General features: G+C 34.6%; 1 protein-coding gene across 1 annotated transcript; it reads right to left on the bottom strand.

Moving 5' to 3' along the window:
• Positions 1 to 2,820: 2,820 nt before the first annotated feature.
• LOC116159381 (odorant receptor 46a-like) lies at positions 2,821 to 9,723 on the bottom strand. The gene is made up of 5 exons (XM_031472350.1): positions 8,630 to 9,723; positions 8,477 to 8,576; positions 4,263 to 4,367; positions 2,994 to 3,149; positions 2,821 to 2,946 (listed from the first exon to the last, which is right to left on the bottom strand). Exons 1-5 carry the CDS (start codon positions 9,379 to 9,381, stop codon positions 2,890 to 2,892), a joined length of 1,170 nt encoding a protein of 389 aa, XP_031328210.1. The 5' UTR covers positions 9,382 to 9,723; the 3' UTR covers positions 2,821 to 2,889.
• Positions 9,724 to 13,693: the final 3,970 nt, after the last annotated feature.

Raw genomic sequence — 13,693 nt, 5'->3', positions numbered from 1 at the left:
GCCGAGAGACCCTGTTCTTCCATACAGTCCCAATCCAACGTATTATTAAATTAAAAAAAAATTATTATTCTAATAAATAAATGCACGATCACTAACAACACTAAATTATTTCCAACCTCATAAGTTTCATCTACTCTCTGGCACTTTATTGTAGCTTACCCAGCTGCAGTAGTAAACTTACTTACTTACTTAATGGACGCAGAATTTTAAAATCTATAAAAAATTATTTACAACTTTGCTATAATAGAAAATATGTCAATATAAAGAAATACCTATACTGCGTAAACCAATTCTACACCCTGTATACAGAATTCCTAAAAAGAATGCGTGAGATAACAAATGATTTAACAAATGGCGGCCACTTACATATTTAATAAATCCAACTTAAAGCCTCCAAAATGGCAGAAAAAGTTTAGAAACTCGGTCCAAACCAATTTGAATCGCAGAAACAATCGTGTAAATCGCCAGAGTATAATTATATTTAAAAATTTGCAATTAAACCAACATGGAAGTTATTTATACACTCCGCTTAAAAGTTTCCGTCTACAAACGTGCTCAAGAAATAAATCAAGCGAAAGAAGGCATGCGCATTCCAAAGCTCGACTTTATAATCCAGCACTAAATACGATACAATTTGGAAAATGTACTTGAGAAAATAAAACTCTTACATATTAGTGGACAGTTGATACTATGCATTGTTATACCCTCACTCATTTTTTATATAATGTAATTGTTCCTATTGTACGTTTAATGTTTACGTACTTAGCTCTTAGAGGATGTTTTCGTTTCGTTTCGTTTTTGTTTGTTGTGAACATATTAATACTATAATATTAGTGTAGTTTGCTCTCAACTTCCTTTTGCTTAGACATTGATCTTCTTGTTACCGTTGGGCAAATCAACGTTATTAATATTACTGCCACCAAAAAAGTTCACCTTAAAGGAATTTTGAATTTGCCTTTGAGAGAACTCACTTATTTTCCTCGACAACCGGATTTCTTAAATTTACTAGGTAGGGTACATTGAGAGAAAATTATCCCATACGCGAATTCTATAGTTAGTAGTATAATTTATAGGCGCGAATTCTTCGCCTCGCTGAATTTTCTGAGATGTGGGAACATTTCCTGCTTCAAAACCTAATTTATGGGAGTGAATTTCGCGACGCGAATCGACCGCATCATGTAAGCAAGTATAAAGAATAAATACTAAAAGAATAATGGCGAATTGTGACTTTCTTCTCGCTGACGCAGACGGTCAGTTTCAATTATTACAGAACATTTTTTTTTTAATGTAGAGGGCGGCACGGGGGCGCCATTCATTAGAAGAGAATAATTAAAATAAATAGAAACAATTACGAAATGGGTGATAATTATTCGAATGATGAAAAAGTGAATATGCTAAGGACGTACAGACTTTGGCTAAAGTAATGATCGCCGAATAGGGAAATTCTGCAACATTTGAATATATTGTGCAACTTGGGAATCCGAACACCAACAAATGATGGTATCTCCTCCTTGAAGAAACTCACGGAGCCCGATGTTATAGGACTTATAGGCATGTTCGTTCCTTATGCTCCAAAGGGTTTACCTATTAGGCGACCATTACTTTTGTCAATGACTGTACATCATTTTATGTCGAATTTACATATGATATATCATTGGAAAGGGAATGTTGTACACTTAGAATATGCAATAAAATTATATTATATTTGAAGTTTTGAATATTTGCTGCACCGCTGCACCTACTACATGAAATTTTCAATTATTTTCTTGGCTATACCAGATAATGCAAATTTATATCTTGAACAATGTTTCTTCTATAATCTATATCATATCTAGAATAGTAGCCGTGATATCCGCTGTGACAGCTAAAATCAAACAGACTGTACTGTAGCAAAGAGTATACGTTATAGACTCTTTACTGTAGTTAGTAGTACATACGCGGTGTATAGTTACTGGATTTTAAATTAATAAATATATATTACTGGACAAGAAGGCGGACACGAGTATACGCGAAATTTAATCCCCGTGTGGGGACGGGTAGTAGAATAACCCTACCGCAGAGGCACTGCGTGTCGTAAAAGGCGACTAATCAACGGAGTATGTATCCGATTTTTTTGAGAAGTCGGTGTTCATATTTTTGGAAAGCTATCGATTGTTGTATGATATGACAATTGCTAACGTGTAATGTATGCGCTTTGCCTTTCCATAACTACGGAATCGCATTTAATGCATTTGCATGTTAGCACATTTTTCAAGTATAACTTCGTGGTGGGTACCAAGGGCTTGCATTTAGGTATATTTAGAACACTAAGAAATGGAGGAACCAAATTCTGATCACAACTGACAGTTTCTAATCATAATCCTCTTTTGGCATCAATTTGAACATAAGTAAAGTGAATTTATATGTTCAAACTACACGCCAATCCGTTACTGTGATGATTATTTCGGTTTGTTGTCTAATGAGTAAATCAAATGAAATAATGTAGGAACCACACTCACATTACTTTTTATTTCACTACGTATATTACTAGACAGTTGTGAAATAGTGGCTCATTAGTCATTACACAGTGCTGTAGTGCCTACTATGCAATGAATGTTACCTACATACGAGATCTTCCCACACGCGGCGAATACGAGTGCAGTAATCACGGAGGTGTGAAATGTATTCGAGAGAGTGATGTGATATTTCTAACGATCCTTACTTAAAGATAAACGTACATATACAAATGAATCGAACTACACAAAATATTCCTAGTATTTTAAAAATTACTTCTCAGCAAATGAATAGATGGAAATAGCGGTTACAATAAGTACTTAAATGTAAATGGTTGTGCACAAACTTTATTTCAAAAAGACACTTGTGTAAATGTGACGTGATGCGATACATAGATTAGGAGTGGTACAGTTGATACAAAACCATTGCATAAGAACCAGCAGATTTTATCACCTAAAAAATAATTACAATTGAGTCAATTGCACAATTCATGGACTTACTGAAACCAATGACGAAAGGGAAAGGTTTACGAATTTGCCTGCTGTTAACGCCAACGGACGTTTCGAACGTTCCATAATAAGGAATAAACTTCGACGCACTTCTGGGCCACAATAGATCCATTCAGTCATGTAACAAGCGTCTAATACCATAGCACTCTAAAATAGCATTAAAATTTGCATTACAATTACGTTTCCATTAGATTATTAGAATAACAAAAAGAATAATAATTACCATTTACGAAGATTACATTATTACAGACATTTGTGGTAGATTTTTGAGACACTCATCATACACGATGAAAGAATAGGAAAAGTTTTGTACACGAACTGAATTTCTTTGGCTATAATAGGTAATGTAACATCTAGTGACGGGAACGTGATTTTATTAGAAAACTGTTTTGTCTTTGAATATAGAACAGTATACAAAGTCAGTTTTAGCACAACTCTCAAGCTCGCAATTATTTCGAAACTTATTTCCGGAAATTTGAAACGAGCAAAGCTAATCAGAGGGGCTATGTTCAATTAGACTTTACTATCTCAAAATTTATTGTTTTCTCTTTTCGATGATATAACATGTTAGTATTCAAGAAAATTTTTCAAAAAAATGTATTTTAATTAGATCAATAACATTAATCCAGATATCCTACATAAAAAATAAAACAAATGAACGTGTACGTTTCTTATTAAACCTTGAAGACAAAACGAAATTAGCAGTAAAATGGTTTTTATCGCAATGAATGTTCAAAATGTTCACCATTAAATGCAATGCAGTGGCATAACTTATCACAAATATATTGAAATGAACATTAATTTTTTCTACACTAATGCGGGGAAAGGGTGAAACGAATTCCAAAATCTTGAGCTGGTGATATCAAATGCTAATTTTATCTCAAACTAGCAGACAGACAGACAGACATGATTAAACCAATACGAGTGAAAAAGTTAAAGTCACAACGACTAGTTTCTAGGCAGCCAATAATGTGTTAGATAAGTCCTTCATTAGACCTATTTGATAGTTCTGAACAAAATAATATATTGCAATGTAATTTATGTTGGTTCGATAGTCCCTACATTTTCATTTAAAACTATCACATTTGAACGTGTTTCCACGTACCTACACGCTTTATCAATTCCATCTCTTCTCCAATTAATATAAGATTAAGGAGTGTTCCAACAACAAGACTAGCGGAGTAAAAGTCTTTAATAAATCGTTCTTGATTTTATTCAAAGACATCCGTAAAAAACGTAACAATAGAAATAACACTTTACCTGAACAGTAACTTCATTTCCGTAAGCGCAATACAACGTGATCTGGAACATGAGTGTACCCATAAGGTTCAAGGCAAATATACACTCCGGGCTTCCAGGTTCTGACTGAAACAAGGTGTATACAGGTTAAAAATTAAATAACACTAACTACTACATCAACAACTCCACTCAACGATTATTACTGATTTTTAAATGCCATTTCGAATTAGCTTCCACATTTGCACATTGTGAAAGAATGCTAAAGCGCTGAAGAATTACATAGGGAGGATATCGTGCTTAGGATTCTGGTCTGAAACTACCAGGCAAACGGCGGGATCACAAGCTCATAGTGAACGTGAAAAATAGGAAAATTAATAATTTCAAATGGCATACATTAGATTTAAAGGATCTGAAACTGAAGAACCGGACTAATCCAAAGAATCAAAAAATCTTAAAAGTCCAAAAGATAAAATAATGGGAAGAACTAAAGGAAATTAAAGAATCTGATGAAGCATCCAAAGTATTCTAAAGAAACTCGAAGGGGTGACAAATCCGAGTGATCTAAAAAAGAACAATTCAACGGAATTGAAGAAAAGAAACAATGTCGATTTGAAATACAAAATCGAAAAGGCCCTTTTTGGCACATCTGTCACTCAAGCAGAGTACAATTACAAACTTTTTAACCAAAAACTACTTCACCACTCTTTCCACTCTTTTAGTCCAGTCAAATTATCATAATACCTTGCATCAGATGTGTCATTTCTATTATTTTTTTTAAATTTTTAGACTGAGTATGGATGTCAAAAATCCAAGTTTTCGACATTGAAAGACCTGTGCGAGCGACACAGCACTTGAAAATATGTCTTTTTTCTTATCATTTACGGGTTTTTGTAAGTTTTACTCCTGAAGGGCCGATTTTAACGCAATTATTGTCGTATACTTATTTAAACTAGACAAAATTTGTGACAATTCAAGCCCTTAACCGGCTCTGTAAGTCTAATAGTTTTGGAGATACAGCGTTTCAAAAATTCGTAAATTCTTCAGTTTTAATCAAATTTGACTTTTTTTCGCATAAAAACCTCATAACCATTTTTATACTTTTGTTTGGTTGCGGGGATTTTGTGGTGAGGAGTCTCCATAAATACGCACAGAAGGAGCTAGAATGTTGATATCCTCTGGATCCTCCGCTTCTCAGATGATAAGAAAATTGTCATCATCTTCTTCTTCAGCAAGATCCACTACCTGTTGCATGGATTGCGAAATCTTTGAATTTTTTCCTTTTGCCTGACCTTGCTCGACAAGGGACACCGATTATAGAAGATCTGTGACAGTAACAGAAAGCACAACACTATGGTTTGAATAACCCATCACATATAAACATGGATATTTTTCCACTAAAAGACAAAAATCAATATTTCGTTTGCTTTCATTGCCCGAAATTTTTAGTACTTCTTCAACAAGTTTATTACGACTCACGACTTACGACAATTCATCGTGCAAATTTGGTAAGTTTAGTTTCTGCGAAAAAAAACGCAAATTTTGATAAAACTTGTGAAACTAATAAATTTACCAATATTTGAAGCGCCGTATCTCGGAAACTATTAGGCTTGCGGAGATCGTTAAGGGCTTAAATTGTCATAAATTTTGTCTAGTTCAAAAAACAGCAACATGTAGTGGATCATGCTGAAGAAGAAGAAGATGACAACTTTCTTATCAAGGAAGAAGCTGAGGATCCAGAGGATATCAACATTTTAGCCCCTTCTGTGCGTATTTATGGGGACTCCTCACCACAAAGTCCCCCCAAACGAACAAAATTATAAAAATGTTCATGATGTTTTTATTCGAAAAAAAGGCAAATTTGATTAAAACTGAACAATTTACGAAATTTTGAAACGCTGTATCTACAAAACTATTAGACTTACATAGTCGGTTAAGGGCTTGAATTGTCACAAATTTTGTCTAGTTTAAAAAAGTATACGACAATAATTGCATTAAAATCGGCCCTTCAGGAGTAAAACTTACAAAAACCAAAAAATGGTAAGAAAAATGACATATTTTCAAGTGTTGTGTCGCTTGCACAGGTCTTTCAATGTCGAAAACGGATTTTTCACATCCATGTTCATCCTAACAATTTAAAAGAAAAAATAGAGATGACATATCTGATGCACGGAATGCCCATTTTTTAGTCTAATTTGACTGTAGGTACTATTTCGGCTAGTGTGTAAACCATTTTGGAACTAAAATCTGAATCAATAAATTAATTTTCACTATCCCAAGGTTGTCACAATGGTGACTGGCAGCAAATGAAATTCTTTCTTTCCCATAACAATAAATAAGTGATGTTTTCGTTTGTTTTTGTTTTCTAACTGAACAAATTAAGATAGGTCGATTAATAGTATATTATATTATGAGGAGCTAAAGTGATACTTTTCATGGCGAGTCAGCGTTTGATGGCCGAGCGAAGCGAGGCCAGCAAAATACTGACGAACCAGAAGAAGTTACTTTAGCTCCGCATAATATATGCTATTTTTTCTTCAAACATGAGAATAACGCCAAAATAATGGTTTTCAAATCGTTATAGGTAGCCGTGAACGCGTCGACCGTGGTGACTATAACAATATTGCTATAGTTAGCCATTTGACGTTTTAATTGTGGATGAGTTTTTTGTAGGTAAGTATCTTTTCAATTTTTAGAAAATTACGACCTTAGTAATTTCTGTAATTCCTTTAGCGATCATGGATTCATATTGCACGCCACCTGACGTGGAGGAAGCGGCGTCCGAAAATTTACTTCCGACAAAACTTGTAGGAAATTTATTGATTGGTGTAAGCAAAAGAAACGCAGGAACCTTCTCGGAACATGTGCTTCTGGCTTATTTTGTTTAAAGAGACATGGTGGCTAGAAGTCCAATTGTGTGGCTGAAGGTTACATAGAAGACTCGATTTCAAATAAAAATGAAATTGCCCAAAAAATACTTTCGACAACTTTAGAAAATCAAGGTTTATCAGATGGAATGACTTCAACTACTCCATTTGAAGCATAAACCAATCCAGTTTTTGAAAATACTTCATTCATTCATTAGAAATAAGACAAGCTAAACAAAACTTGACTCTTCAAAACTTGGATGCTGCAGGAACGAGCTCAGGTTTTAATTTCAATAATGGTAATATGACTAACTGCACTTTCAACATTAACTATTATTTAAATAAATAAATAGCTTCTTTGATCGACTATATTTTTATTCTGTTAAAATTAGAAGGAAAGATCAACGCACTTACTAGGTGAACCAAGAACCTAATGTAAATAACATCAAATTGTCAAAGCAAAACAATGTGACACTGGCACTGAAGCGTTTTAATGCCTAGGCACTAAAATACTTCACTGCCGCTTGTTCGATTGTTCTAAAAAGTCAAACTTTAACTCAGAGTGCTGGGCTACGTAATGTCAATATTATATGACGTTTGAAGAAAAATAAATTAAATAAAGATTTTTCAAATTTTCATGAAAACGAATCGACCGATTTAAAAAAATCAAACATCAAAATAAAGTTGTCCCCCTTGACAAATCTTTTAACGTGTCTCGGCGTTTTTTTCTTTAATCAGTGGTTTTCGATAAATCCGCAGTGGGAAGTTTTTAAACGAACACCCTGTATAACGTAAAAACATGGTTTAGAGGGGATCATTTGCAGTTTTCCCTTTGTTCGCGTGCGTTTTAGCCCGTTTTAGTTTTTTTTTAATTTCACGACACCGGTTTAATTTCAAAGTAAGCGCTTGATATTTTCATTCCGTTATAGGTATAAAGGGGGTTTGCTTTACTTGTGTCCTTTTCCCGTAGCTATACCGTTATAATTTGTGCTTCCCTTCCGATTTGGGTAAGCGCTACCGTTTCCGACGGCCGTCATTTGCCCCAATGATCCCTGGAGTTTTCCATTTCTCCGTCTGAGTACCCATAGGTTTCGAAGTTCTGTTCGGAAACCGCCGCTATTACCACGAGTAAGGGTTGAAACCTCCTGGTGGCGCTCGAGATTTCTGTACCGTTCCAATGAAACTACCGCGCTGTTCTGCCGACTACCGCAAATTCGCAAAATATTTCAAATTATGTGCATTAAGACTTGTAATTAATTATTTTTTGCAATGGTTAGTGCCGCATTCGTGCCGGTGCTTTTCGCTTTTCATATCTCGGAACTATGTAGACTGATTCGTGCCGAATTTGTGCCGTAAAAGTTTACGACTTACGTTTATAAACGTGAATCCTGAAAGGCAAATGCCGCCAGCACTGCATAAGAATTGGCTTAAGAACACATAAGAGAATATCTTCTCGATTTGTTGTGTAAAGCTGCAAGAAATGTAAAGCTTAGTAATATTACATGCACATACCTATCGACTGACCTGATTACAGCAAGGTGATGAGTCGAACAGTCACTCAAATCTCTGTAAATTTGCTTATCATGTTTACTATACAAATTGATGTTATCGAGTTTTTCATTGCGAAATTCTTCAGTCGCAAAAATTATAGTTTGACGTAAAATAGCAAAATACGCGGAACACAGACCCATCATTCCCGTCGATAAATTATCGAATCCGATACTTATCCAAGCAGCCGCAAAAAGAGCAACGCTTTGAAAAACGTACACCAAAATGTAAACCATGACAGAATACTGTTTTAAGTCTAACGGAAACGGAAACGGCGTGATTCTTTCCTCTTTCGAAAATAACGGAGCCGATATTAAACAGGTATACGTGGTCATGCCGCTACAAAAAAACAGCTTCACCACAACAGTCGCAATTTTAATAATTCGTTTGAGGTGATGGTCGAACTCCTCTCTGTGATAAAAGAAATGAGGGGAACGAATGAAGTCCAAAAGCTCCAAAAAGGCCGGCATTTTAACACGGAAAACCGTAAATTTTAGTGAGCAATTGAGCATGGCTGTAAACATCGACCATCCTAGAATTAACTGTTTAAAATCTTTCACAACCATGGTACTCAATAGCAAAGACACTGCGAATAATACCACAATTCCGTAGGCAGATAATCCGTAAATCAGGTAGAAAATTGAGGCTTCTCTTCTTGGCCAAAATCCCGCAGTTTCCATTAATAGTCTTTGAAACTTAAATGCGTCGGTGTTTTGTGAGATTCCCATTTAGAAAAAAAGGCGAATGCTATTTTTCCAAAGAGAGAACTTATATATGTAGCACACTAACTGAATTGCGTGTGTAAAATGTAATATAAACTACTATTATAGGTACTCCTTCTTGATATAGTAAACCGCCCCATGAAGATTGGAGTAAGTAGTGGGTTGAATACAGAACGTATTACAAATTGGTACGTACGTATTAAGTACTTGTGAAAATTTCATGTCCTCTTGTCAATATTTCAATCGCGACGAATAGTCATGCATAGATAATTTTATCGAAATCGTCCGGATGTGGACATTTACGGTACGAAAAATAACCTAACTGAAAGACCCAAAATCGTAGCAATATCTAGAAGTAATTTTAAAGAATAATTAGCACCGTGAACGGCTAAAATTTAATCGAACATTTCCTAGCTAAGAACTCATCGTAACGGAGACTTGTTAAACGTAATAATATTAATCAATGTGCAGAGTTGTTGGCTTTTATGGTGTTTATGTTACGAGCAGTGATACTTCTGAAAATTTAATCGATAACTCTAAGAAAGGCGAACTTGTAGTTGATAACGAAATTATTTATCTTGTAGGAAAGTGTTGTTAAGTGATACTTCTTCGAGCCTCCAAAGAGGATGCAAATTATGATTACTCCCAAGCTTTGTCTCCAAGTGTAGGTAGCGTTGTCGAAACAATAAGTGTCCTCTTATGCTGCAGTCCCCATGAAGTGACTGGTGACGCTTTCTGAAACAAGCACAAAAAATCACAAGGATACTAAGTTAAAACCAATACGTTTTGACAGTAAATTACTCATAAATGTTGTCTGGAACACTGAATACATCTTCAAAAGAACATCTTTTGAAGCCCTTCATGTTGTCCAAAATTATAAAAAGTTGTTTGCGACCAATCTACGTAAGTACTTTAAATTTGTGGCCAGTGGCGTACTTCTGCATGGTAACGAGGGGGCTTGTTTTTTTTAATGACGGCCACTAGTTTTCATTACATGTATACTCTTCTGTGCACTTTAAAATATGTAATAAAACATAGTGGTTGCTACTAAAAAATATACATATATGGTTCCCTTGCCCATGTGGAAGTACGCCAAATCTAAAGTACGTGATCATTACGCGTGCGTGCTCTTTTATGTCTAAGAATATGTGGACCAAATTTAGAAGGAAATGAGACTACAGACAGACCGACAGACCGACATCATCGAGACCTTGTTTGATTCGAATTCCTGGTGCTTCAAAACGTGTAGTTCCGCAAAAAAAGTGGGAGGAGGGGGTCAATTTTTACCCCATTGCTCCCTTTACTAACGTGGGGATGGTAAAAATTTGTCATTTATTTGTTTTCTATTTATATTTAGTTTGGTGCAAACATATTCACCCCAGATATAATTTAACTTTTAGGTTCAACTTATGAAGTGTGCTTCAAAGCGAATCTTGTAATATGGTATAAGCTAGTTACTTTACAGGGATTAGAGACCGCTCTTGTAGAAAATAAATTTTATTCTCTGCGGCACTAGTAAAAATTTTATTGAAACAATTAATTGTTTGTAATGCAATCATTAATACCACGGGTAGCTCGGTAATTAATAAATGTTCAATGACTTTTATCTTTCGAAAGGAATATGTCCACAATCAATCTGAAAATTAAAACCTGATCTCTAGTTTGATCACTCTCAAATAAGTAGTCACATAAATTGAATTGTTTAAAGATATTATTGAAAATAATATCGCACCAACTCCAGTTTTCTTTACATTTTTTTGTGATTTAAAAAATGTATGTACATGATGTAATTAATACAAAATAATATTTAAACTCTGTCTTATGTTCACGTCCAAATCTAATTAATTACCTAGATTTTTTTAAATATTTCTAACTAATCAAACCCTTGGTACAAAATTTTATTCAAATAAATTTTTCTGGATACTAAATAAAATTTAACCCGTAGAAAAAAATGGTATTAATGAACTAAGAAAAATCAATTTCACAAATAAAAAGAAAAACCTTACTTTATCTTTGTTTGGGTTACTTATCGTTTATAAAAAAATACACAAATTGGTTCACGGGATAAATTCCCGTAAATCGACTCTAGAAAATGAATTTATCGCCGAGTTGAATTGTTCTCCCGTTGACAGCTAATTTTCTCTTTTGAAAAGGTAGCAGCGAATTGGAAAATTGGATGATTGAACGCCTTTTTTACAATACAATCGGACTTTTGTATCGCCAGGTAAAAACGCAAAACTTTAGTGCAAACACTTAAAAAAATAAATGAAACTGTCACCCCACCCTTCGTCACTGAAAATGAGTTCAGAATGCCACAAAAACTAGATTTACAACCAACATTACATTTATTTAAAAAAAAAAAAATGTAAAGCAGACTCGGCTTGCCCAAACTACACAAGAAATTTACTGGGTTTGTAAACACAAAATTTAAAAGCAACTCACCTATAACGTCATTCTGGTTCCCCCTCGATACTCCCGAAATTGTTTTGGGCGATTTTCAATATCTTCTTTAGTTTGGAAAATATGCCCGACTGCAAGTTTTAAAATTGACACCCTGTATGTATATAACAGCAACCTCGACAGCAACGTTCACATACGAACATAAAGCTTAACAAATAATGTCTAACACAAAGGAAAATCTACAAAAAGGAAACACACCTGCAACTTATTTCACATTATCTGATCAATCTAAATAAAAGCAAAAATTTCCTAATTTCAATTATAAACAAAAACGAACGATCTATAGCATAATCGCTCTTTTTCATAAAGCAAAATAATTATACGAAATTAGGTATGTGTGCTATCTTTGTTTTGATACGGTTCCATTAGGGAAGGTGGTAATATTAATTTTAACTTGTAAATTGCATCGTGTTCTAAAAAAAATTGCCACTGTTTTTGGTTGTTTTACTTTCCCTCAATGGAATATAAAGTTAACGTAAAGTAACATAATGCTAATCCTGAAAATTGTGTATACCTGTAGTATCTAAAAAAAACAAGCTAAAATATGATGCTTAGGGCTGATAGGTTGGGGGTATTTCAATATTCAGTTCCAACTGTACCAATTTATTTACACCTTTTAATTAAAATAAAGTTTCCGGTAATGGTTTTGGAAATTCAAGCATAACCCATTATTTCAGCGTCGCGTGACTTTCCTAATTGTTTTATATTATATTGTAATTAATAACTATCCCCCTTATTGAGTTCATATACCGACACATTCGCACATTTTCAGATAATTAAGTTTGGTAAAAGTATCATTGTGGGTTCGCAGAATATCGGAGCGAATGTTAACATATACTTTAAGTCATTGATTTCGAGAGGAGGGTGAGCGGAGGCTTGTGTCATAAATTGGTGACATTGTATCGCAGTAAGCTTTACCAGTCCTGACTTTCACGTTGAAGTCTCCCACCTATAGCCATTAGTTTGACCAAGGCATCTTCCTCAATACTGAAAACATCCGCCTGTCTTGACCTGGAATCTCTTGACCATTACTAGGTCCTCGAGTACCCCCCTATCCCAGGGAGTGGTTGTTATGGCACTAAATCCTCAAAATCTCGTTCTAGTCCACCCATGAAAATGTATGTTAAGGTTTCGCCAGTGAATGATTATAAACCTTTGGAACCTGTCATTTCCAGTATAAATTATGGTGCATTTGTTCTTCCGGGAGGTATTTATTCCTATTCATTTCGTATGGAGGTGTATCAAAGAAGTCAAATCCAGCATGGGACTTCGAGCTACTGGAAGTCCTTAAATACATAAGTATAAAGAATTTCCTTGTATTGACTGATAAGAGAGGTTTATGTTTGCAACTGGATTTCTTTGATCACGCATTTGATATCCAAAACAATATTTGTGATATAATGTTGGAACGATAGCGCGGTGGTAAGAGTATAACCATTGAATAAATAATTACTTATTACGTAAGTAATTACTTATTCAATGGTGTAACCACAGATATACGTAAAGAAACGTATATCTGTGGTATAACTAACAAATGAATCCTGCTGAAGCTGAAAAGATTTTATACAAAAGAACGAAAAGAAGTTTCAATCGTTCAGTTTATTGCAATAAATACAACTGTCAAACTAAAGCTCATGAGAGGAAATTGTGGTGGCGTCCTTTTGTCAACATTATTGACAGTACAGTCGTAGATTACTGGACGATTTATAATATTGCTAAATGTCAAATGAAGATAAGCCTTAGGTCTTGCTGAAATCCATCGATAAATTTGTAAAAATCTTTATCGATGTTTCGGCCTCTAAAACCAACTTATAACACATTCGGGTCATATTTGAAAGGATTGGGAATGCCTATCTTC

This window comes from Photinus pyralis, unplaced genomic scaffold (assembly GCF_008802855.1).
Source record: "Photinus pyralis isolate 1611_PpyrPB1 unplaced genomic scaffold, Ppyr1.3 Ppyr1.4_LG1, whole genome shotgun sequence".
NCBI classification, from domain to species: Eukaryota; Metazoa; Arthropoda; class Insecta; order Coleoptera; family Lampyridae; genus Photinus; species Photinus pyralis.
The sequence above is the reverse complement of the archived record's forward strand: the minus strand, read 5'-3'. Positions and strand labels throughout refer to the sequence as shown.